At 39.3% G+C, this 27,164-nt stretch overlaps 1 protein-coding gene across 2 annotated transcripts in view; it reads left to right on the top strand.

Annotated features, from left to right (window-relative positions):
- Positions 1-27,158, top strand: part of MCF2L2 (MCF.2 cell line derived transforming sequence-like 2) — a 202,850-nt gene extending 175,692 nt beyond the window's left edge. Inside the window, exon 26 of one of the 2 annotated variants that reach the window (XM_081830363.1) lies at positions 27,076-27,158. In XM_081830363.1, coding sequence (XP_081686489.1) covers positions 27,076-27,128 — 53 coding nt within the window. In that variant the 3' untranslated portion in view covers positions 27,129-27,158. Of the gene's footprint in view, positions 1-20,516; positions 21,002-27,075 lie in introns of those variants that run through there. The other variant, XM_081830355.1, reaches the window with a different exon arrangement.
- The last annotated feature ends 6 nt before the right edge of the window (positions 27,159-27,164 follow it).

Below are 27,164 nucleotides of genomic sequence, written 5' to 3'. Positions count from 1 at the left end.
TGAGGAACTTCCAAATTGTTTTCTAAAGTAGTAGCACCATTTCTTGTTCGCACTAGCAGTGTATAAGTGTTCCATTTTCTCCCCTCCCTGACACTTGTGATTGTTGTCTTCTCCTCCTCCTTCTTCTTTTTTCTCTTCCTCCTCCTCCTCCTCTTCTTCTTCTTCTTTTTCTTCATCTTCGTCTTCGTCTTCGTCTTCATCTTTCTTCCCACCCCAGTAGGTGTGAAGTGGTAGCTCATTGTGGTTTTGATTTGCATTTCCCTAATGCTAGTGATATTGAGCATCTTTTCATGTGCTTATTGGCCATTTGTGTATTTCCTTTGAAGAGATGTCTATACAACTTCTTTGCTCATTTTTTAAATAGGTTATTTGCCTTCTTATGGTTGTAAAAATTATTTATATATTCTGGGTACTAGATTCATATCAAATATATGATTTACAAGTATTTTTTCCCATTCTGTGGACTGTCTTTTCATTTTCTTGAGGATGTCTTTTGAAGCACAAAAGTTTTTAATTTTGATGAAGTCTAATTTATCTATTTTTTCTTTAGTTGCTTGTGTTTTGGTGTCATATCTAAGAAACCATTGCCTAATCCAAGATTTACAGCTGTGTTCCCTTCCAAAAATTTAGTTTTAACTCTTTGATCCATTTTGAGTTTATTTTTGTATAAGGTGTGAATTAGGGATCTAAGTTTATTTTTCCACCTGTGTATATATATCCTGCTGTTCCTGAACCATTTGTTAAAAAGACTATTCTATTCTCCACTGAATGGTCTTGGCACTTGTTAGGGACTCAAGTGCCATAACAATGTTTGTGTTCCCCTAAATTTCATGTTAGAACTTTACCCAATGGTATGAGAAAGTGAAGACTTAGGGAGGTAATTAGGAGTAGATGAAATTATAAGAGTTGAGCCATCATGAATAGGATTAATGCCCTTATAAGTGCCATGAGAGAACTTGCTTCCTCTGTCTACTCTCTGCTATGTGAGGATATAATGAGAAGTCATCAATCTGCAGCCCAGAAGAGGATCCTCACCAGAACTCAACCATGCTGGCACTGTGATCTCAGACTTCCAAGCCTCCAGAACTGTGAGAAATAGATTTCTGTTGTATATAAGCTGCCCAGTCTGTGGTACTTTGTTATAGCAGCCTGAACTAAGACAGCACCCTTGTTGAAAATCAATTGGCCATAGATATAGAATTCTTGGTTGCCAGTCATTTTCTTTAAGCATTTTGAATATGTCATGTACTGTTTTGTGGCCTCCATAGTTTCTGATAAGAAATCAACTATTAATTTTATTGAAAATGTCTTGGAGCGCCTGGGTGGCTCAGTCGGTTAAGTGTCCAACTCTTGATTTCCTCTCAGGTCATGATCTCAGGGTTGTGAGATCAATCCCTGCATTAGGCTCTGTGCTGGGCATGGAGCCTGCTTGGGATTCTCTCTCCCTTTCCCCCTGACCCTCCCCCCAGCATGTGTGTACTCACTCTCTCTCTAAAATATATATATATATATTATATATATATATATTATATATATATAAAGATCAGATATATATATATATGTAAAGATCAGAGATAAAATTTTTAAAAAATGTCTTGCATGTGACAAATTGCTTTTGTCTTGCTGCTTTCAGATTCTTTATGTTTTGACAGTTTGATTGATATGTCTAGGTGTAGACCTCTTTGAATTTATATTTGTTGGAGTTTGTAAATAGATCATTTGGATGTGGAGATTAGTATTTTTCATCAAATTTAGGAAGTCTTCAGCCACTGATTTCTTTAAGTATTCTTTCAGCCCCTTTGTTTCTGTCTTCTTCTGGAATTCCCATTCTGTGTATGTTGGTACGCTCGATGGAGTCCTACAGGTCTTTATGGCTCTGTAAATTCTTGTTCATTCTTTTTCTTTCTCTTCCTCAAACTGGTTAGTTTCAATTGACCTATATCTAAGTTTCCTGACTCTTTCTTGTGCCTGCTCAAATTTGCCTTTGAGCCACTCTAGTTTATTCTACTTTTCAACCCAGAATTTCTATTGGCCCTTTCAAATATAATTTCTCTCTCTTTTCTCCATTTGATGAGAGCGTGTTCTGATACCTTCCTTTAGTTCCTTTTTTATGGTTTCTTTTAATTCTTTGAACAGTTTTTAAATAGTTGATTTTAAAGTCTTGGTCTAAGAAGTCTAATTATTTTGGCTTCAGGGACAGTTTCTCTTGATTTTTTTTTCTTTTTTCTATGTATGGGTCATGCTTTCTTGTTTCTTTACATGGCTTACAATGTTTCTGTTGAAAACTGGACATTTAATAACATAATGTGGTGATTTTAGAAATCAGAGTCTCCTCCATCTCCAGTGGTTTTTGTTGGTATTGTTTGTTGTTTTGTTATTGTTTGTTTAGTAATTTTTCCAGTCTTTGCCAGGAGCTCTGTGTGGATATTGGGATGCACTTTCAACACACCTTCAACACACAGCCAAGCAGGTGACAATTCCGCCCTAGCCTTCACTTCTTGTTTGTGCAGAGCCCCAAGATATCTCCCCACCAGAGATGAGAGCATAAGGCCTTCACAGATTTGTCCTGAACATGTACACAGACTTGGGCATTTGTATATGGTCTTCTAGATTCTCAGGAATATTTGGGAGCTTTTCAAAGCCACTATGGACATCTCATTCCCAAGCTTTTCCTTTTAAACTTTCAATTAGCCTATTTTTGCCCCAGCTGTTATCCAGTGCCTCGGGCAGCCAAGAAGTTAAACAATTGCCTCTAGTAATTTTCTACAAATGCCCCTGAAGAAAAGGTTTTTCACACTGTGCTAGGTGTGAATAGGTCTAATAAAGACAGGCTTATAAGTAGGGTGTTCCAAGGAACCCCCAAACAAGTCAAATAATGACAGTTCTCTGGGAATGAGACTTTGAATGAACTCTAACCCTGTTCTGCTCCCTCCTATGGCTGCTAGACTGCTAATTTTCACCATGATCTCTAGCTCTTGATTTCCAAGGCTGCCATCAACAAGGTTGGGAACAGAGCAGCTAAAACACCACAAAGCTCACTGTTCATACTAAGATTCAGCCATTTCTCTTGAATAAATGTTCTCCTAGTTACTGTAAGCCTTTGTTTAATTTCTAGTGTTCTGAAAATATTGTTTCTGAGTATTTTGCCAGTTTTTTTCTATGTTTTCATGGAGCAGAGAATTTTTTAAGGTTCTTTTTTTTTTCTGCACCATTTTCACAGGTATCACTTGCTGTACTCCTTTTAATAATTAAGAATCATCTTTGAGTAGGCTTTGCCCTTTCACGTTTGTTTTTTCAGTTGATCCTCATAGCAGCAGGGATATTTGGTAGGAAAATCCGCAAGCTGCATCAGTTGAATTCAGATATTTCCTTCAGGTAATATTGTGAGGGCTGAGAAATGCTAGTCTCACATGGAAAATCGATCTCCTATCATTTATACTGACAATGATTTGTGTGTTTGGTAAGGAAAGTTATGTAAATATGAAAAGATAAACTTTGTCCTCAGAGACTTATCAGGAATGCAACAATTTCACATTCTTTCTGTGTCTTCTCTGACCATTAGTTGGACAGGAGGATGCAAGGGTGGGTATGCATGACAAGATGAGGAAAAAGATAAACTAAGACTGTGACTGGAAAACCATCACATCAGTTTTCTGTCACAACAACCAAGTGATGTAAGTTCCTTACTTAAACTATTGGCCTTTGCCAAGAAATAATAACTACATTGTATAGTTTATTTTAATTTATATAAAGGTAAGATGGGGAAAAACTATGATTTACTCTTGAACTATTAATACTGTGCTAAATATATGTTAAGGTAATTGACCATGAATGCTCTGGAGGCATATCACAGGAAGATGTAAGAACCCCAGTAGAAAAAGTTACTTGTTTTCCCCAGAATCAACATTCTCATCACAAGATTGTTCTAGAAATCCTTACCATAGTTTCGCAAAGGATGTTTTAGGGATAGCCTGCATTAGAATTACTTGAAGGGCTTGTTACAAATGTAGATATCTGGGTCCTACCTTAGAGCTGTGGAATTAAGGTAGTTAGGGTTAATGCCTTGGAATATGAATTTTAGCTTATTAAAGTTTCTGGACAGAGGCCTTAAACGATTTTTTTTAAAGATTTTATTTATTTATTTGAGAGAGAGAGCGAGAGCGAGAGAGAGCAGGAGGAGGAGCAGAAGGAAAGGGATAAGCAGACTCTGCACTGGGCACAGAGCCCGATGCAGGGCTCAGTCCCAGGACCCTGAGATCATGACCTGAGCCGAAACCAAGAGTCGGATGTTTAACCAACTAAGCCACCCAGGCCACCCCAAACTATTATTTTTAAAACAACTTTATTTATGTATAATTAACATAGTAAAGTGCACATATTTAAAGTATGCAATTTGATGTTTTGATACATGTATACACCTGTGAAACCATCACCACAATCAAGATAATGAACACATCTATCACCCCCAAAAGTTTCCAAATTCTCCTTTGTATTACCTTTCTTCTGCCCTTCCCTTATCCCCCACTGCTTCCCAGGTGGTCACGGATCTTCTTTCTGTCACTATAGATAGTTTGAATTTTCTATCATTCCATAAAGAGAATCATACAGCATGTAATTGTTTGGTCTGGTTTCTCTCGCTCAGCATAATTATCTTGAGATTCATTCATGTTGCTTTGTGTAAGAATAGCACATTCCTTTTAAGTGAGTATAGTATTCCATTGTTTGAATATAGCCCGGTTTCTGTATTCATTTACCTGTTAATGAATATTTCCACTTTCTTGGATTATTATTCTCTTATGTTACGTTAGTCACCATACAATACATCATTAGTCTTTGATATAGTGATCCATGATTCATTGTTTTCGTATAACACCCAGTGCTCCATGCAGTACATGCCCTCCTTAATACCCATCACCGGGCTAACCCATCCCCCCACCCCCTCCCCTCTGAAACCCTCAGTTTGTCTCTCGGAGTCCATAGTCTCTCATGGTTCGTCTCTCCTTCCGATTTCCCTCCCTTCATTTTTCCCTTCCTTCTCCTAATGTCCTCCATGTTATTCCTTATGTTCCACAAATTAGTGAAACCATATGATAGTTGACTTTCTCTGTTTGTCTTGGGCTATTTTGAATAATGCTGCTATTAACGTTCAAGTATAAGTGTTCTTGTGGACATGTGTTTTTGTTTCTCATGGGTAATCACCGAAGAGTGTAATGGTTAGGCTATATGGCAGGTACATGTTTACCTTTTTAAGAAACTGCTGTTTTCCAAATTGGTAATATCATTTTTATTTCCACAGCAGCGCATGAGAGTTTCACTTGGCTCCACATTCCTCACCCAAACTTGGTGTTGTCAGTCTTTTACTTTTAAGCCAGCCTTATAATAGTTGTGGAATAGTATGTTATTGAGGTTTTAATTCGCTTTTTCCTAGTGACTAATGGTTAAGCATCTTTTCATGTGCTTCTTTGCTATCCATATATCTTTCGTCGGTTAAGTGTCCATTCAAATCTTTTGCTCATTGTTTTCTTATTATTAAGTTTTGAGAGGTTTATTTTTATATACCCTAGATAAAAATCCTTTGTTAGATTTATGCTTTGCAAATATTTTCTTTCAGTGTATGGCTTATCTTTTCATACTCTTAAGAGTATCTATTGGGGGAGCCATGCTGGCTCAGTCTCAGTGTCTTTCAGGATTGGTGAGTTCAAGCCCCATGTTGGGCATGGAGCCTACTTAATTTTTTTTAAAAAAGAGTGTCTTTTGAAAAACAGAAGATTTTAATTTTGATGAAATCCAAATTAAAAAAAAATTATGGATTATATTTTCGGTGTGTGCCTAAGAAATCTTTGTCTAAAGTCACAAAGATTTTCTCTATAGTTTTATAGTTAGATCTCTAATCCATTTTGAGATTTTTGTTTGCTTGTTTTGGTATATGGTGTGAAATGTGGATCAAAGTTCAGTTTTTTGTTTATTAGTGTCCTGTTATTCCATTACCATTTCTCCAATTGACTATTTATATAAGTGCATCAATTTCTGGATGCTCTATTCTGTTCCATTGACCTATTTGTCTATCCTGACATCAATACCTTACTATCTTGATTACTGTAGCTTTATAATAAGCCTTAAAATAAAATCCTTCAACTTTGCTCTTCCTTTTTAAAAAAATTTTTATTTACATTCCAGTTAGTTAACATACAGTGTAATATTAGTTTCAGGTGTACAATATAGTGATTCAACACTTACATGCAACACCTGGTGCTCATCACCACAAGTGCACTCCTTAATCCCCATCACCTATTTAACCCATTTTCCCCCACTTCCCGTCTGGTAGCCATCACTTTGTTCTCTGTAGTTAAGAGTCTCTTTCTTGGTTTGCCCCGCCCCCACCTTTTTCCTCTTTGCTCATTTGTTTTGTTTCTTAAATTCCACATATGAGTGAAATTCCATATATGAGTGAAGTTATATGACAAATTATATTTGTCTTTTTCTGATTAACTTATTTCCCTTAGCATTATACTCTCTAGCTCCATCCATGTCCTTGCAAATGGCAAGATTTTATTCTTTTTTATGGCTGAGTAATATTCCATTGTGTATATATACTACCTCCTCTTTATCCATTTACAGTTGATGGACATTTGGGCTCTCTCCATAGTGTGACTATTGTTGATAATGCTGCTGTAAACATCAGGGTGCATGTACCCCTTCCAATCTGTATTTTTGTATCCTTTGGGTAAATACCTAGTAGTGCAATTTGTGAGTCATAGGGTGGTTCTATTTTTAATTTTCTAAGGAGCCTGCATACTGTTTTCCAGAATAGCTACACCAGTTTGCATTCCCATCAATAGTGCAAGAGGGTTGCCCTTTCTCCACATCCTCACCAACACCTGCTGTTTATTGTGTTGTTGATTTTAGCCATTCTGACAGCTGTGAGGTGGTATCTCACTGTAGTTTTGATTTGCATTTCCCCGATGATGAGTGATGTTGAGCATCTTTTCATGTGTCTGTTGGCCATGAGATGTCTTCTTTGGAAAAAATGTCTATTCTTGTCTTCTGCCCACTTTTTGTTTTTTGGGTGTTCAGTTTTAGAAGTTCTTTATGTATTTTGGATATTAACCCTTTATCAGATGTGTCATTTACAAGTATTTTCTCCCATTCCGTAGGTTGCCTTTTAGTTTTGTTGGTTGTTCCTTTGCTGTGTAGAGGCTTTTTATTTTGATGTAGTTGCCATAGTTTATTCTTGCTTTTGTTTCCCTTGCTTCAAGGAACATATGTAGAAAGAAGTTGCTGTGGCTGATGTCAAAGAAGTTACTGCCTGTGCTCTCTTCTAGGATTTTTATGGTTTCAGGTCTCACATTTAAGTCCTTAATCCATTTTGAGTTTATTTTTGTGTATGGTATAAGAAAGTGGTCCAGTTTCATTCTTTTGCATGTTGCTGTCAGTTTCCCCAACACCATTTGGTGATGAGACAGTCTTTCTCATTGGATATTCTTACCTGCTTTGTCAAAGATTAATTGACAATATATTTGTGTGTTCATTTCTGGGTTTCTGTTTTGTTCTGTTGATCTATGTGTCTATTTTTGTGCCAGGACCATATTGTTTTGATTACTACAGCTTTGTAATATAACTTGAAGTCTGGAAGTGTGATGTCTCCAGTTTTGCTTTTCTTTTTCAAGATTGCTTGGGCTATTCAGCATCTTTTGTGGTTCCATACAAAATTTTAGAATTGTTTTTTCTAGCTCTGAAAAATGCTGGTGGTATTTTGATAGGGATTGCATTAAGTGTGTAGATTGCTTTGGGTAGTATGGACATTTTAACCATATTTGTGCTTCCAATCCACGAGCATGGAATGTCTTTCCATTTATTTGTGTCATCTTCCATTTCTTTCATCAGTGTTTTATAGTTTTCAGAGTATAGGTCTTTCACCTCTTGGTGGTTTTGGTGCAATTGTAAATGGCATTGATTCCTTGATTCCTCTTTCTGCTGCTTCATTATTGGTGTATAGAAATGCCACACAGCAACTTCTTGCTAGACATGTCTCCAAAGGCAAAGGAAAGAAAAGCAAAAATGAACTATTGGGACTTCATCAAGATAAAAAGCTTTTGCACAGCAATGGAAATAGTCAACGAAACTAAAAGGGAACCTACAGAATGGGAGAAAATATTTGCAAATGACATACCTGACAAGGGGCTAGTATCTAAAATCTATAAAGAACTTACCTAACACAACACCCAAAAATAACAAAAAATCCAGTTAAGAAATGGGCAGAAGACATTTCTCCAAAGAAGACATCCAAATAGCCAACAGACACATGAAAAAATGCTCAACATCACTCGGCATCACGGAAATCCAAATCAAAACCACAATGAGATACCACCTCACACCAGTCAGAATGGCTAAAATTAACATCAGGAAACAACAGGTGTTGGTAAGGATACAGAGAAAGGGGAACCCTCTTATGCTGTTGGTGGGAATGCAAGCTGGTGCAGCCACTCTGGAAAATAGTATGGAGGTTCCTCAAAAAGTTGAAAATAGAGCTACCCTATGACCTAGCAATTACACTGCTAGGTATTTACCCAAAGGATACAAACATAGTGACCCAAAGGGCACCTGCATCCCAATGTTTATAGAAGCAATGTCCACAATAGCCAAACTGTGGAAAGAGCCGAGATGTCCTTCAACAGATGAAAGGATAAAGAAGTTATGGTATATGTATACATATACATATTATGGAATATATATATTCCATAATATATATATTATGGAATATTACTCAGCCATCAGAAAGGATGAATACTTACCATTTGCATCGACATGGATGGAACTTGAGGGTATTATGCTAAATGAAATAAGTAGCTAGAGAAAGACAATTATCATATGGTTTCACTCATATGTGGAATGTAAGAAACAGTGCAGAGGACCATAAGGGAAAGGAGGGAAAACTGAATGGGAAGAAATGAGAGAGGAAGACAAACCATGAGAGACTCTTAACTATGGGAAACAAACTGAGGGTTGATGAAGAGGAGGTGGGTTGGGGGGTGGGGTAATTGGGTGATGGGCATTAAGGAGGGCACGTGATGTGATGAGCACTAGGTGTTATACGAAACTGATGAGTTGTTGAACACTACATCTGAAACTAATGATGTAATATGTGTTGGCTAATTGAATTTAAATTTTAAAAAAGAGAGAAAAAAGAAAAAAAAAAGAAATGCAACAGACTTCCATACATTGATTTTGTATTCTGTGACTTTACTGAATTCATTTATTAGTTTCTAGCATTTTTTTGGTGGAGGCTTTACGTTTTCTATATATATAGTATCATGTCATCTATAAATAGTGAAAGTTTGACTTCTTTCTTGCCTATTTGGATGACTCTTACTTCTTTCTGTTGTCTGATTGCTGTAGCTAGGACTTCCAGTACTAGTTTGAATAAAAGTGGTGAGAGTGGACATCCCTGTCTTGTTCCTGACTGTAGAAGAAAAGCTCTCAATTTTTCCCCATTTAGGATATTAGCTGTGGGTTTTTCACATATGGTCTTTATTTATTTAAAGGATTTTATTTATTTATTTGACAGAGAGAGACACAGCGAGGGAGGGAACACAAGCAGGGGGAGTGGGAGAGGGAGAAGCAGGCTTCCCGCTGAGCAGGGAGCCCGATGCGGGGCTCGATCCCAGGAGCTGGGATCATGAGCTGAGCTGAAGGCAGACGCTTAACGACTGAGCCACCCAGGCGCCCCGCATATGGCCTTTATTATGTTGAAGTATGTTCCCTTTATCCCTGCTTTGTTGAGGGTTTTTATCATGAATGGATGTTGTACTTTGTCAAATGCTTTTTCTGCATCTATTGGACTGATCATATGGTTCTTGTCCTTTCTTTTATTAAGGTGATATATCATGTTGATTGACTTGTGAATACTGTACCACCCTTGCAACCCAGGAATAAATCCCACTTTATCATGGTGAATGATTCTTTTAATGTATTGTTAGATTTGGTTTGCTAATATTTTGTTGAGGATCTTTGCATCTATGCTCATCAGAGATATTGGTCTGTAGTTCTCTTTTGTATGTGTGTGTGGTATCTTTATCTGGTTTTAGTATCAGGGTAATGCTGGCCTCATAGAATGAATTGGGAAGCTTTCCTTCCTCTTTTATTTTTTGGAATAGTTCGAGAAGAATTTGTATTAACTCTTCTTTAAATGTTTGGAGAATTCTACAGATAGCTGTCAAGCTATCTGGTCCTGGACTTTTTTTGTTACGAGTTTTTGATTACTGATTCAATTTCTTTGCTGGTTATTGGTCTGTTCAAGTTTTCTATTTCTTCCTATTTCAGTTTTGGTCATTTATGTGTTTCTAGAAATTTAGCCATTTCTTGTAGGTAGTCCAATTTGTTGGCATATAGTTTTTCATAATATTCTCTTATAATTGTTTGTATTCTGTGGTATTGGTTGTTATTTCTCCTCTTTCATTTGTGATTTTATATATTTGGGTCCTTTCTCTTTTCTCTTGGTAAGTCTGGCTAGAGGTTTATCAGTTTTATTAATTTTTTCAAAGAACCAGCTCCTGGTTTCATTGATCTGTTTTTTTTAGTTTCTATACCATTTATTTCTGCTCTAATCTTTATTATTTCCTTCTTTCTGCTGGCTTTAGGCTTCATTTGTTGTTCTTTTTCTAGCTCCTTTAGGTGTAAGATTAGGTTGTTTATTTGAGATTTTTCTTGCTTCTTGAGGTAGGCCTGTATTGCTATTACTTCCCTCTTAGGACCGCTTTTGCTGTACCCCAAAGTGCTGGACTTTTGTGTTTTCATTTTCATTTGTCTCCATGTATATATTTTTTTAATTTCTTCTTTGATTTCCTGGTGGACTCACTCATTGTTTAGTGGTATGTTGTTTAACCTGTGTGTATTTGTAGTCTTTCCAGATTTTTTCTGTGGTTGACTTCTAGGTTCACAGCATTGTGATCAGAAAAGGTGTATGATATGACTTCAATCTTTTTGCATTTGTTGAAGCCTGTTTGTGACCTAATATGTGATCTATTCTGGAGAATGTTCTATGTGCACTTAGAAAGAATGTATAGTCTGCTGTTTTAGGATGGAATGTTCTGAATATATTTGTTAAGTCCACCTGGTCCAGTGTGTCATTCAAAGCCATTGTTTACTTGTTGATTTTCTGTTTAAATGATCTGTCCATTGATGTAAGTGGGGTGTTAATGTCTCCTACTATTGTTGCATTATTATTGATTATTTCCTTTATGTTTGTTGTTGTTTTATATATTTGGGTGTTCCCATGATGGGTGCATAAATATTTATAATTGTTTTATCTTCTTCTTGGATTGTCCCCTTTATTATTATATAGTGCCTCTCTTTGTCTCTTGTTACAGTCTTTGTTTTTTTTTTTTTAAAGATTTTATTTATTATTTGACAGAGAGAGAATGAGAGAGAGAGAGCACATGAGAGGGGGGAGGGTCAGAGGGAGAAGCAGACTCCCCGCCGAGCAGGGAGCCCGACATGGACTCGATCCCGGAACTCCGGGATCATAACCTGAGCCTAAGGCAGTCGCTCAACCGACTGAGCCACCCAGGCGCCCCAGTCTTTGTTTTAAAGTCCAGTTTGTTCAGGTCACCCAGGTGGCTCACTTGGTTAAGCACCTGACTCTTGATCTCAGCTCAGATCTTGATCTTAGGGTCGTGAGTTCAAGGCCTGCATTGGGCTCCACACTGGGCGTGGAGCCTACTTAAAAAACAAAGTACAGTTTGTCCAATATAAGTATTGCTACTCCAGATTTCTTTTGACATCCATTTGCATGATACATGTTTTTCCAACCCCTCACTTTCAATCTGCATGTGTCTTTAGGTCTAAAATGAGTCTCTTGTAGGCAACATATAGATAGGTCTTTTTTTTTTTAAATCCATTCTGACACCCTGTGTCTTTTGATTGGAGCATTTAGTCCATTTACATTCACAGTAATTATTGATAGATACGTATTTATTGCCATTTTATTGCTTGTTTTGTGGTTGTTTCTGGAGTTTTTCTCTGATGCTTGCATATCTTTCTGTCTTTCATGTTTTGCTGATTTTCTTTAGTGATATATTTGGATTTATTTCTCTTTATTCTTTGCATGTTTATTAGTGTTTTTTTTTATATATGGTGACCATTAGGTTTGTATGTAACCTCTTTGCAAATAGCAGTCTATATTAAGTTGATGGTTATTCAAGTTTGAACCCATTCTTCTCTCCTACCCATGTTTTAGGCATATGTTATTATATTTTATATCCTTTTTTGTGTGTGAGTTCCTTGACTGATTTTTACAGAAATAGTCGTTTTGGGGTGCCTGGGTGGCTCAGTCGTTAAGCATCTGCCTTCGGCTCAGGTCATGATCCCAGAGTCCTGGGATCGAGCCCTGCATCAGGCTCCCTGCTCAGCAGGAAGCCTGCTTCTCCCTCTCCCACTCCCCCTGCTTGTGTTCCCTCTCTTGCTGTGTCTCTCTCTGTCAAATAAATAAAATCTTAAAAAAAAAAAAAAAAGAAATATTCGTTTTTACTGATTTTGTGTTTCCTGGCTTTATATTGTCACTTTTTGTCTCTCCTTTCCACTTAAAGGGTCCCCTTTAATATTTCTTGCAGGGTTGGTTTAGTGGTCACAAGCTCCTTTTGTTTTTGTTTGTCTAGGAAACTCTTTATCTCTCCTTCTATTACGAATAATAGCCTTGCTGGATAGAATATTCTTGGCTGCAGATTTTCCCCTTTTAGCACTTTGAATATATCATGCCACTTCCTTCTGGCATACCAAGTTTCTGTTGAAAAATGTCCAGCTAGCCTTATGGGTTTTTCCTTATAAATTAATGACTTCTTTTGCTGCTTTTAAGATTTTTCCTTTATCACTATATTTTGCAAATTTAATTACCATATGTCTTGGTGTTGGCCTGCTTTTGTTGATTTTAATGGGAGTTCTCTGTGTCTCCTCAATCTGGATGTCTGTTCCCTTCCCCAGATTAGGTTAAGTTTTCAGCTATTATTTCTTCAAATAAATTTTCTGCCCCCTTTTTTCTCTCTCCTTCTTCTGGGACTCCTACAATATTAATGTTATTACATTTGATGGAGTCACTAAGTTCCCTAAGTCTATTCTCATTTTGCATAATTTTTTTCCTCTCATTTGTTCATCTTCCTTGCTTTCCATTAGTTTGTCTTCTAGCTCATTAGTTCATTTCTCTGCTTCTTTCAGCCTGCTTTCGTTGCATCAAGCATGTTTCTAATCTCATTTATTGCACTCTTCATCTCTGATTGATTCTTTCTTAGCTCTTTCATCTCTGTGGTAAGGGTCTCACTGATGTCTTCTATTCTTTTCTCAAGCCCAGTGAGTATCCTTATGATCATTTCTTTACGTTTTCTATCAGGCATGTTACCTATATCTGTTTAGCTTAGATCTCTGGCCATGGCCTTATCTTGTTCTTTCATTTGGGATGAATTCCTCCATCTTGGCATTTTGTCTAGGTGCTCTGTCTTCTTCTCTATGTTAGAAAAACCAGTTATATCTTTTGCTTCTGAAAATAATGGCCTTATAAAGAAGAGGTCATGTAGTGCCCTGGGCCTGGTGCTTCAGGTAGTGTCTTCAGTGTGTGCTGAATGCACTCTGCTATTGTGTTCTGGCTGCTCTATCCTTCAGGCCAGTCATCTACAGAGGCTCTCCTTGCCTGCTGTGAGCAGTGTTTGGTCCCTGGCCTGAATGTAGCAAGTGTTAACTAAGTGTGCTCTGGTCTGCTTGTGAAATGAGACCTGTCACCACCTCCACCAGAACTAAGGCCCTGCAAAACTCTCTGATTGGGAGACGTGGTGTGGGCAAGGGTTTGTACTGGTCTTCTGGGAGAGGGGCCCAGCAAGCTGGGACTGAGGCAAGTGTGCCTGAGAAGAGTAGTTCCACTGGAGTGCAGGGGTTGGGGCTTGGTGTAAGCAAGTTAGGCAGCCAGTGTTGGAACTGCTTCCTGCAGGTGGTTCTGTTTATGCTGAGGGGCAGAGGAGGGAAATGACACCAACTATCTCCTTTGTTCCCAGAGAGGTATCTCCATGAATGTTGCCTCTCAGGAACACACTCCAAGAAGAGCAAATAATCTCCCCACTGTGTGCCCCAGGCACTCTTCAGATCATTGTTGTCATGCTGTATGGTCCGGTGTTGTTTGCCTGCCTTCTCTCCAGGAGCAGCTCAGTGCCCTCCAGGCTCTATCCCAGACAAGCCTGCTGATCTTTAAAATTGCAGGCTTTAAACCCTGCTGGTTGCAAGAACTCATGAAAATTCAGCCCCTCTCATTTTCCAAGCCAGTGGCTATGGGAAAATGTTCTCCTTGTGCATTCCCCTTGTGCTCCTCTCTCTCACACCCTTCTCTTCGATCATGACTCCCTTCCCCCTGCAGCAGCTGTGATCTGTTTCTCCCCTAAGCCACATCTCTGCACTTTCTTTTTTGATGTGGCCATTTCTCTCCCTTTAGTTGTGGAGTTTGTTCTGTCAGTCGTCAGGTCAATTTCTGGAGTATTTAGGGTGATTTGACAGTTATCTAGCTGTATTTGTGGGGTGAGGTGAGCCTAGGGTCCTCCTACTCCACCTCCATCTGCTGTTCTTCCTTTTTAACGTTGTTTTGGCTATTCTACATCCTTAACATTTCTGTATGTATTTTAGAATCAGCTTTTCAATTTCTACAAAAAAGCTTGCTGAGATTTTGCTTGGTATTGTGTAAAATCTATAGATCACCTTGGTAAGAAAGGGCATCTTACCAAAATTGTTCCTAATTGACGATTTAGATTTTAACTGAATCACCCTACCCTGCTCTGCCTCACACAAAAAAAGACACGTGTTTGTTATGAGGACATGACATTTATTCAGTTAATAATTCAGAAATACATTATCAAGCCCTTCTCAAGTCCTAGCACTATGCTCCCTAGGTTGTGACAGGAATGTAAAATCTGGAGAAGAAGCAGAACCCCACATAGAATATTCTCCAGAACAGATCACATGATAGGCCAAAAAACAAGTCTCAATGAATTTAAGAAGATTGAAATCATATCAAGCATCTTTCCAACCACAGCAATATGAAATTAAAAACCCAAGTGGTGCCTGGGTGGCTTAGTCAGTTAAGCATCCAACTCTTAATCTCACTCAGGTCATGATCTCAGGGTTGTAAGATTGAGCCCTGCGTTGGGCTCCATGCTGGGCATGGAGCCTGCTTGGGATTCTCTCTCTCCTCTTTCTCTGCCCCTCCCCTCCAAAAAAATCAGTTACAGGAAGGACACCTGGCTGGCTAGTCAGTAGAGCATGCAAGTCTTGATCTCAGGGTTGTAAGTTGGAGCCCCATGTGCAGTGTAGAGATTATCTAAAAATGAAAAAAATTGGGTGCGTGGGTGGCTCAGTTGGTTAAGCGTCCAACTCTTGGTTTTGGCTCAGGTCATGATCTTGGGGTCATGAGATCGAGCCCCACATTGGGCTCCATGATGGATGTGGAGCCTGCTTGGGATTCTCTCTGGCCTCCCCATCTCCCAGCTCATGCATGTGTGCATGCACTCTCTCTCAAAAAAAAAATTAAAAAATAATAAATAAAAATCTTTAGGGCGCCTGGGTGGCTCAGTCGTTAAGCGTCTGCCTTCGGCTCAGGTCATGATCCCGGGGTCCTGGGATCGAGTCCCGCATCGGGCTCCCTCCTCAGGGGGGAAGCCTGCTTCTCCCTCTCCCCCTCCTGCTGCTTGTGTTCCTGCTCTCGCTATCTCTGTCTCTGTCAAATAAATAAATAAAATCTTTAAAAAAAAAAAATAATAAATAAATAAATAAATAAAAATCTTTAAAAGTCAGTTTCAGGAAAAAACTAGAAGAAACACAAAAACATGGAAGCTAAACAACATTTTTCTATAAACAACCAATGGGTCAATGGAGAAGTCATAGTGAAAATGAAAAAAATACCTGCAGGCAAATGAAAATGGAAACATTACAGTTCAAAATCTTTGCAACACAGCTAAAGCTCTTTTAAGAGAGAAGTTTATAGTGATACAGATGTACCTCAAGAAAGAAGAAAAATCTCAAATGAACAATTTAACCTCACACATAAAGGAACTAGAGGGCACCTGGGTGGCTCAGTTGGTTAAGCATCCCACTCTTGGTTTCAGCTCAGGTCATGATCTCAGGGTCATGAGATTGAGCCCTGTGTGGGGCTCCATACTCAATACAGAGTCTGCTTGTCCCTCTTCCTCCTCCTCTGCTCCTGCTCCCACTTGTGCATGCATGTGCTGTCTCTCTAAATGAATAAATAAAATCTTTAAAAAAAAGGAACTAGAAAAATAAAATAAAACCTAAAGTTAGTAGAAGGAAGGAGGTAATACAGATCAGACTGGAAATAAATGAAATAGAGACTAAAAAAATAGAAAGGATCAGTAAAACTAAGAGTTGGCTCTTTGAAAAGTTAAACAAAACTGATAAACCTTTAGCTAGGCTCATCAAGAGAAAAAGAGAGAGGACTTCAATAAAATCAGAAATGAAAGAGAAGTTACAAGTGACACCAGAGAAATACAAAGGATTATAAAAATTATGAAAAATTATATGCCAACAAATTGGACAACCTAGAAGAAATGGATAAATTCCTAGAAACGTACTATCTTCCAAGGCTGAATCAGGAAGAAATAGAATTTCTGAACAGACCAATTACTAGTAAAAAATTGAATCAGTACTTAAAAAAACTCCCAAAAAACAAAAGTCCAGGACCAGACGCCTTCACAGGTGAATTCTACCAAACATTTAAAAAAGAGCTAACACCTATTCTTCTCAAACTATTCCAAAAAACAGAAGAGGAAGGAATGCTTCCAAATTCATGCTATGAGGCCAGTATTACTCTGATACCAAACCCAAAGATACTATAAAAAAAGAAAATTACAAACCAATATCCCTGATGAGCATAGATGCAAAAATCCTCAACAAAATATTAGCAAACTGAATTCAAAAATACATTAAAAGGGTCATTCATCACAATCAAGTGGAATTTATTCCAGGGATACAAAGATGGTTTAATATATGCAAATCAATGTGATACATCATATTAACAAAATGAAGGATAAACATCATACAGTCATCTCAATAGATGCAGAAAAAACATTTGACAATATTCAACATCCATTTATGATAAAAATCTCTCAACAAAGTATACTTAGAGGAAACATACTTCAACATAATAAAGGCCATATATGAAAAACCCACAGTTAACCTCATACTCAACAGTGAAAAACTGAGAGCTTTTCCTCTAAGATCAGGAAAAAGACAAGGATGTCCACTCTCACCACTCTTAATCAACATAATACTGGAGTTCCTAGTCATCAGGCAAGAAAAAGAAATTAAAGGCATTCAATTTGGCAAGCAAGAAGTAAAATTTTCACTATTTGCAGATGACATGATACTATATATAGGAAACTCTAAAGACTCCACCCCCCCCAAAAAAAAACTATTAGAACTAATAAATGAATTCAGTAAAGTTGCAGGATACAAAATCAACATACAGAAATCTGTTGTGTTTCTATACACTACTAGCAAAAAGAGAAATTAAGAAAATAGTTCCATTTACAATTGCATCAAAAAGAATGTAATATCTAGGGATAAATTTAACCAGAGATGAAAGACCTGTACTTTGAAAATTGTAAGACATTGATGAAAGAAATCAGAGATGACACAAATAAATGGAAAAATATATGAAGTTTATGGATTGGAAGAACAAATATTGTTAAAATGTCCATACTACCCAAACCAACCTATAGATTTAATGCAATCCCTATCAAAATATCAATAGCATTTTTCACAGAACTAGAACAAATGATCCTAAAATTTGTATTGAACCACAAAAGGCCCCCAAATAGCCAAAGCAATACTGAGAAAAAAGAACAAAGTTGGAGCTATCACAATTCCAGATTTCAAGATTTACTACAAAGCTATAGTAATCAAAACAATAAGGTACTGGCAAAAAATAGACACAGATCAATGGAACACGATTGATAGCCCAGAAATAAATCCATGCTTATATAGTTAATTAATCTATAACAAAGGAGGCAAGAATACATAATGGGGAAAAGACAGTACCTTCCATAAATGTTGTTGGGAAAATTGGACAGCTACATGCAAAAGAATGAAACTGGACCACTTTCTTATACCATACACATAATAAATTCAAAGTGGATTAAAGACTTAAGTATAAGACCCAAAACCACAAAATTCCTAAAAGATAACATAGGCAGTAATCTCTTGGAAATCAGCCTTAGCAATATTTTTCTGGGCAGGTCTCCCCAGGCAAAGGAAGCAAGAGCAAAAATATAAACTATTGGGACTACATCAAACTAAAAAGGTTTTACACAGCGAAGGAAGCCATCAGCAAACCAAAAAAGGCAACCTATTGAATGGGAGAAAACATTTGCAAATGATATATCCAATAAAGCATTACTATCCAAAATATATAAAGAACTCATACAGCTCAATGCCAAAAAACCCCAATCTGATTAAAAAATGAACAGAGGACCCGAACAGACATTTTTCCAAAGAAGACATACAGATGGCCAACAGACACATGAAAAGATGCTCAACATCACTGATCATCAGGGAAATGCAAGTCAATACCACAATGAGATACCACCTCACGCCAGTCAGAATGGCTAGCATCAAAAAGACAAGAGATAACAAATGTTGCCGAGAACGTGGAGAAAAGGGAACCCTTGAGCATAGTGGGGATATTAACTGGTGCAGCCATTATGGAAAACAGTACAGAGATTCCTCAAAAAACTAAAAATAAAAGTGCCATACTATCCAGTAATTCCACTTCTGGGTATTTACCCAAAGAAAATGAAAACACTAATTCAAAAAGATATATGCACCCTTATGTTTAATGTAGCATTATTTATAATAGCCAAGATATGAAAGCAACCTAAGTGTCCATAGATAGTTGAGTAAATAAAGAAGATGTGGTATATGAATACAATGGAATACTACTTAGCCATAAAAAAGAATGAAGTCTGGCCATTTGCAACAACATGGGATGGACCTAGAGGGTATTATGCTGAGTGAAATAAGTCAAAGAAAGACAAATATTCTATTATTTCACTTACATATGGAATCTAAAAAAGCAACGAACCAATCAAAAATAACAAAAATGAAATAACTGATAAATATAGAGAACAAACTAGTGGTTGCCAGGGTGTGGGGGGTGGGAAATGGGGATTATAGGTGAAGGGGATTAAGAGGTGCAAACTTCCAGTTAGAAAATAAGTGAGTCACTGGATTGAAAAGTACAAAAAAATAAGCAGAAACAGATCCTAGCTTGTAGATAAAAAGAAAAGCCCTACTGAACTCAAAGACAGGCCCAGAGGCATTGTCCAGCACCTTCCTTTTACAGACTGGCAAACAGAGGGTCAATTTCACACAAATTTTAGGCAGCAGACCAGAGCAGGGCCTTGGGCTGGTCCCTGAGAGGAGGTGAGACTTCCCAGACAGAACATAGAAGCATCAGGCAACGGGGGAAGGAGGTTTCAGGATCAGGAATATCAGGACCTTATGTCTGTCTAGCATTTTTCAAAGCTCTGACACATACCAGATTATCATCCCAGTCCATTCCTATACCACCTTTAACCCTTGGGATTGCTGAGCATAATAACCTTGTACGCTCTGGGCAAGGCACTCACACTCTGCAGAGTACTCTATCACAGCATCTAACAGGCTATATTATAATTTTATGATGTGTTTACATTTTTTCCCCACTAGACCATGAATTCCTCTAGAGCATGAAGGTTGTCTTAGTGGTTTTAGCTTCCTTTGGGCCTCATATTAGACAAGGGCCTGGCACTCATAGGTGTTCAGTAAATGTTTAGTGAATAAACAAATAAAAGAACTCATTGAATAATCACATCAGGCTGGCAAACTACTCTGCAAGCAGAGTCAGGGGTGCTGAGGTTTAGCTCAGGACACATCTCATTCATCTCAGACCTCCAGCGCCTAGCAAGTGTTTATTTGTTGAACTAGACTAACCCAAAAGAATTACTATTAATAGTTGGCATTTCAGGACAGGGAAGAGGGAAGGCGGGAGCTAGAATGAGCCAATGAAACAGCTTATGAGAGGATGAAAGGGCATTCCTCTTCCACACCTCTCCCACTTTAAGACTTGTACCCCGGGGCGCCTGGCTGGCTCAGTCAGTAGAACACACAACTCTTGACCTCAGGGTTGTGAGTTCAAGCCCCACATTGGATGTACAGATTACCTAAGAATAAAATTTTAAGGAAAAAAAAAAAAAAGACTTGCAGCCAGTTAGATGTTAACTGTGTAATTCAGCAAATGGTGTCCACTGAACATTTCCTTGTTGAATATCATGCACAGAGCCGGGCCAGGTCTTAGACTAAAGTGAAGGAGGAAGATAAAGCAGGTCCTTGAGACTTCAGGAGAACCTGGGTGAGCCAGCACTACTCCACCTGGTATAGGGAGGAATGCATGTGCCATTCTTTCCTATGGTTCAATGTTCATGTATATTTCTCTAAAGCAAAGACATTGGAGTGGAATTTGTACCCTGGATTGAAAATATGGAAAGAGCTACCAGCAGTAAGGAAGACCCAGTCCCCAGCATACATGGGATTAAAGGTAGGATCCAGTGGGAGAGTGGGATACCAATGGGTGATACCAGCTGCTGAGAAGCTAGAGAAGACATTGCCTTAGTCTCAGCCTTTCCTGAATTATGTGAGCGAGAAGAAAGATATAATATCAGTTTTCTGCTATTCATTTGTGTAGATTTAACTAGGCTTGAATTAAAATGAAAGGCAAATGTTTCACATTGAAAGTGACTCCCTCTTTGGAAAAGCTGTCCTCTTAAGGAAATGGTTGTGGGATAAGAGCATTGCCAGAATGTCTGTGCTTGGGAATAAAAACACCAGCTTGTGGCAACTTTATTTCTTGCTCTATCCAAGATTTATGGATTTCACCTCCTCTCCAAACTTCCCATGGAAATACTAGGAGCACTTGATCCAGGTGCCTCCCCATAAGACTTCAGCCCTGACTTCTTCGTGGGTCAGTTTTCTGGTGGCCAGAATTTGGTATGGGATCACAAAGAAAAACAAGTGTGGAAGCTTTTTTTACTTTATATTTTAATGACATAATAGGTTATGGTTTATGGGGTTCCAAATGTGCTCCTTTTGTCGTCATCTTGTCTTTCCCTGCCTGTTTAAATTGGAGATAACCTTTTCCAAAAGACCTTCTACTTTATGCTTTTACCACTGCCCATAATCAAAGTCTTGGGAATTCAGTATTTGAGATTTTGGTTTTGGACTATTATGTAATTAATTTGATGGGACATGAGGTAGGTATTCAGGCCTACGATTTATTTAGAAAAGGCCTCTGGAAGGAATTTTAGTTCAAAACACATTTATTGAGTGTCTACAAAGTACAAAAGTCATTGAAGAAACATACACAGATCCCACACCCCCACTCAGGGGCAAAGCTAACTTATGTTTCTTGGTCAGACTTCCAGACGTTTGGATGCTAATGAGCATGAAATGGCAAATTAACAGGAAGATGGTCACATAATAAGTAATTGGATGTGCAGTCTTGGTCAACAAATATTAATGGCAATGCCATTTAATAAAGCAGTGATTGTCAGGGCACCTGGGTGGCTTAGTCAGTTAAGTTTCTGACTCTTGATTTCGGTTCAGGTCATAATCTCAGGGTTATGAGATCGAGCCCTGCATTGGGCTCCATGCTGGGTGTGGAGTCTGCTTGGGATTCTCTCCCTCTGCCCCTCCCCTCTCTAAAATAAATAAATAAATAAAAATAAAACAGTGATCTTCAATTAGGGTATATATGTGTGTTCTAAAATTTTGTATTTGGAAAATACAGACCAGAAAAAGTGAGGCTTGAGAAAAATCTTGGCTGGTGAAAGTTCATAGACTATAATATAGTCCCTAAATTTGCTTTGCATGATAAGGCCTATCCCTCTATGGGATATAGCAGAATCTCTAGGAGGTGTGAAATTTTTATGTTTTGTTTTCCATGGGTATTTTGTAATGGCTTGTAAAAAAACTTTTTAAAGAAAAGATAAAATCAGATTTTTATTTCCTAAATAATTGGCTTTATCCCGCAATATTGTCTCTAATCAAGTCACATCCTGGCTTCCTTTTCTACTTTGAAAAGCTCAAAATGAAGGAAGACCCCTGATATTGGACGCCCTTTCAGCTGGGGCCCTACAGATGAGTAAAATGTGTGTTGAGAATTCCATTCCAGGTTATTTATTTAACAGGCAACTCTTCAGATTTTCAAGGACTATTAGAAAATTGAGCCTATCAACCTTATCTGGTCCTAAAGTATATTTTATTCTTGAAGCCTTTAACGCCTTTTTTCATGTGCCAAGAATCTCTTAAACAGATCTTTAAAAGCCCCTTTGCTTGAAGACATTGGCATACATTGGTCAACACGGTGGCATAATCTATAAATTTACAGACATGAGCCATTTGATAGAGTTATAACTCCTTCACCCAAAGCATAAGGATGTGGATTGTGCAGGTGCCCTTCTTTTTTCCCCTTCTGTCTATCCTGCTAATTCAAAGTGATCAGACTCAAAGGTGTGAGATGAGCAGAAGAATGGGTAACATTTAGTTAAGTGTGTCTTAGTCTAGACTTGGCTGTAGACTGTTTATGTTTATATCTGGTGTTATCTGGTGCGTGCATGTATGCACTTCAGTGCTAGGAAAGCAGGCTGGTTCCAGAAGTCAGAAAGATACAAGGGAAAAACTGATGTCCATGTGAACTTACGACTTTTTCACGAGTTAGTTACAAAAACCAGTTAGCTCTTCAGAAGATTGGCTGACACCTCAAAACAAAGCAAAAAAGACCCAAAAACAAGAAGCAAAACTCAAGAGTTACACTGTGAAAAGTAGTATATTGTGCACTGACAGCACCAAATGCTGGTGATGACAGGAAGCAACAGGAACTCTCATTCACTGCTGGTGGCCATGCAAAATGGTATCGTTTGATAGTTTCTTACAAAAGCTAAAACTTGTTTTACCATACAGACCAGCAATCATATTCCCTAGTATTTACCCAAATGAATTGCAAACTATGATATATCCATACGATGGGATATTACTCAGGAATAAAAAGAAATGAGCTATCAAGCCACAAAAAGACATAAGGAAACCAAAGTGACAAATTGCTAAACGAAAGAATCCTGTCTGAAAATACATACTGCATGATTCCAACTGTTTGACACTCTGGAGAAGACAAAACTATAGAGACAGTAGAAAGATCAGTGGTTACCAGGGATATGGGGAAGAGGGGATGAGCAGACTGCACACAAGAGATTTTTAGGGCAGTGAAACTATTCTGTATGATATCGTAATGGTGGATATAGGACATTGTGCACTTGTCAAAACCCACAGAACTGTCCAACACAAAGAGTAAACCCTGATGTAAACTATGGACTTCAGTTAATAATAATGCATCAGTACTGGTTCACTGTAAGGAACGTACCACACTAATGCAAGATGTTAATAATAGGAGATATTGTGTAGGGAGCCAATGGAGAGGGGCTATATGGGAACTCAGTATTTTCTGCTCAATTTTTCTGTAAACCTAAAACTGCTCTAAAAATAAAATCTGTTCATTTTTTAATTAAAAAAATCACACACGGTAGTGTCACGGGCTTTAGACACCTTGCCTACATCGTTTTTATCAGGTGCGTGCACCCACTGCCCAGCTGCTATGAGGTTAGCTGCTAACAGCTCTCGGTTGTGCCCTTCGGAGGAGTGCCCTCAGCTGACCAGAGCTGTCCAGCCAGGAAATGCCTGAGAGGTTATGGCCTCCCTCAAGGGCAGCTTATGGCCAGCCAGCCAATGGCTGACTGATTCGGGGTACAAAACGGGACACCTGTGGTACCATCTATGGTCCAGGGTTTCCCAGGAGATCAGGCTGGCACTAGACTTGAGCAGAGCCCACTTCTTCCCTGCCCTGTCTTCTGTCCTCAGTGCTCTTACAGGTTTCCTCTGAAAGCCCTTTCTCCACCGCTCGCTTGTGCAACCTGCTTCTGGGAAACTTGACCCAAGACAGTACCAAGAAAGGTCCTAGAAAGGATGGGATTCTGGTGTTATTAGGTCACTTGCTGGCCAGTGGCAACGAGGAGTCCGTTGCTGCTGGTTAGGTGGCGTGTGGAAAGCCCTGGGCCCTGGTTTGTGGTAGCAGTTCAGTTGCTAAGATCTTCACCTGTGGTGACACCTGGGGTCAGACACAGGGGGACAGGGATGCACCAGTTGGTGCAACGTCTCTAGGATTTGAGAAGTTTGGGGAAAATATGAAGTATCAGGACCACAGAATTGGGAGGCTATTGCTAAGCACCATGGATGCGCTGAAGAGAGTGAAGAAAGTGACAGCCTCAGGTTAACCACCAATTTAAAGCCTCATGTGAGACTCAGAGGGCTTCCTTGCCAGTGTTCAGCCCCTCATCTTCTACAGCATGGCACTATGTGAGAGGATGAATTCTCAGCCTAGGCAAATGTGCTGCCTGATCATTTGGGGCTCCTAGTGCTAGTAGAAGAGCTGGCAGTTCATGCCCTGATAGGGAAGATGTGGGACCGTGAAGCTTGAGATGAGGACATCTAGGTCTAGGCCCTTAATGCCCCTGGGCTGGTGTAAGTGGCCTACCCCCCCCCCCTTGTTGGGAGAGAGACTCTTCTCCCCCCAAAATTATGCAGAAGCCGCAAATGAGATGTACATGACAATGCTTGCCCTTCTCAGGATGTGTCCCCACCTTCCTTCCAGAATAATAATTACCATCTAAATATAACAATGATCTGACTGGGGAAGAGGCACAGAGACCTAGAGACTTAAGTTCAAAATGTGAGGATCTTCGTACCGTGTTCACGCCCATCAGAGAACATCCATTGCAGAAAAGGTGCCTAACAGCTAAACCAACTGGATGACTTGGCCAGCAGGTGTCAGCTGGCTTTTTCCTTGGTACCCCAGTGCCTGCACAGTGGGCTCATAAGAGACACCTTCACAGCAGAGTGGGAGGCTATGCATGGGCCCAGCAGTGTGGGCTTCCTGTTGTCAAGACCGACATAGCTTCTGTCACTGCTGACAGTCAACTGGCCGGTACAGATGGATGCTGAGCTCCCAGTTGGATAGTATCCCTTGAGGAGAACGGTCGATGTCATCAGACCCCCTCCAGGCTGGAAAGTACAGTAATTCACTCTGAGCAGGATTGACATGTGTGCCTTTCCTGCTCACAGTGCCTCCACTGTTCGAGGACTCATGTAGCATCTGATCAACCATAAAGCATTGCTTTAATGGAGAGACTTGGCCGTCGGCGTATGACCGCAGGACTGACCTACAGTCCTACCACACACCACCCCATTTAGAAGCTGCCGGCCTGATAAAGCCATGGAATAGCCTCTTGAAAACGAGATGTGCAACAGTTTAGACATGGCACTGTGGGGTGGGGTGCTAGCCTTCAGGATGCAGTATATACCTTAAACCAATGCCATGTCATGGCACTGTGCCCTCAGTAAGCAGAATATATGAATCTGGGAGGCAAGAGGTTGAATGAGTTGTGACCTTATTCATTATCATGCTCTAGTGACTTGCATAGGACATTTGTCTTCCCCATCCCTGCAACGTTCGTTAGTCTCAGTGAGTCTAGAGGTCTTGGTTCCCAAGGGGGGAGTTTCCACCAGGGGACATAGTAAGAGTCCTACTTAACTTGAATCTATGCCCCCTGCTGCTGCAATTGGTTTTTAGGTTGTACCGTTGTTACCATCTCTCTCCCACTCATTCTAGATACCCCTCCTTCTCATCTTCTGCTGGTGGTGTGCCCAGCGGGTGTCCCGGACTCTTGTCTGGCTACTTCTTTTACTTGCCCATTTACAGTTACAGCTGGGTGTGGAGGTGTTGGGGGATGTCCCAGTGGGTCACCTGAGCACCCGGGCACATTCCTCTCTGACGCTGTTAGGTAACAGCCTAAGCTCCTCATGAGGACTAGGATCAATTGCTTCCTCCAGCGTGGCAACTGCTTTTTTTGCCTGTATGTCTAGTGGATGCAGTGTTGGGACCCCTCACGATGAGGATGGAGTGGTGGGACCCCTCACGATAAGGATGCAGTGGTGGGACCCCTCACGATGAGAATTAAATGAGATGAAGCTTTCAGACTAGTGCCTAGATGGCTGTTTGCATATTATCATTAGCAGCTAGTTACCCACATTTGTTCCTCCAGGGAAGGAAAGGAAAGGCTTACCCATAATTTAAAGGCATGTCTCCACCCAACTGCACCCCCCCGCTCCCCCGGCTTGTGCGCGCGAGCCCACGCCCTCTCTCTCTCAAAAAATAATAAATCTTTTTTAAAGTTTTGCATATTGTAAGGAATAGAGAAAAGTCTAGTTTGAAAGAAAAATAAAAATAGTTTGCCCATTTGAAATCTGAGCGGTAAGGAATGGGTGGCCTCCGAACAAGTGAGCTCTACAGTGGTCCTGTTATTCCATCTAGTGGACAGCACGGGAAAGGCATGATTTTATCTTCAAAGACGGTAATTTACCAAAAACATGTATCCTGATAAAAACTCACGGGTTCAGTTGTTAATAAGTTTCATTCAATTTTTAAACCAAAATGAAAGATCAGAATTCCAACACTAAGTTTGGAAACTAAATTCCCAGAGCCATTTAGGATTTATGTGATGTATGCTAGAAAGATCATCCACCGAAGGAAAAGAGAATATACACCAGTTCTTACTAGCATGAATTTTCACAGCCCACCTTTCCCATTCTTCTTATCCTTCTCCACCAACATTTTTATGTTTATTCTGGTACATGGACTGGGAGTGCCCCCAAGACTCAAAGTATATCTTCCCAACACACCACTAGACCTTGACTGGTACCAGAGCCATTCTGCTCATTTTCCAAGAATGCAACTATCATTTAAAATTTTGCTGTAATCAAATTGAATATTTTTCAAGGACCTATGTGTTTGGTTTTGTTTTTCGTGTGTGTGTGTGTGTGCGCGCGTGCACGTGCATGCTCTGTTTCCTTTTACAGCCATTTATTACCTTTATAATTTGTTTCCTCTTCCAGATATTTATGAGGGTGAAGACAATGGCAAACAAATCTCCCCCAAATGTGAGTAATAATAGGATACTTGGAGTACCCACAGCTGTTCTGAA

Source organism: Leptonychotes weddellii, chromosome 1 (assembly GCF_054177405.1).
Source record: "Leptonychotes weddellii isolate Sample4059 chromosome 1, ASM5417740v2, whole genome shotgun sequence".
In the NCBI taxonomy this organism is placed as follows: domain Eukaryota; kingdom Metazoa; phylum Chordata; class Mammalia; order Carnivora; family Phocidae; genus Leptonychotes; species Leptonychotes weddellii.
Note: the sequence above shows the minus strand (reverse complement) of the source record. Positions and strands in the feature narration are given on the sequence as shown.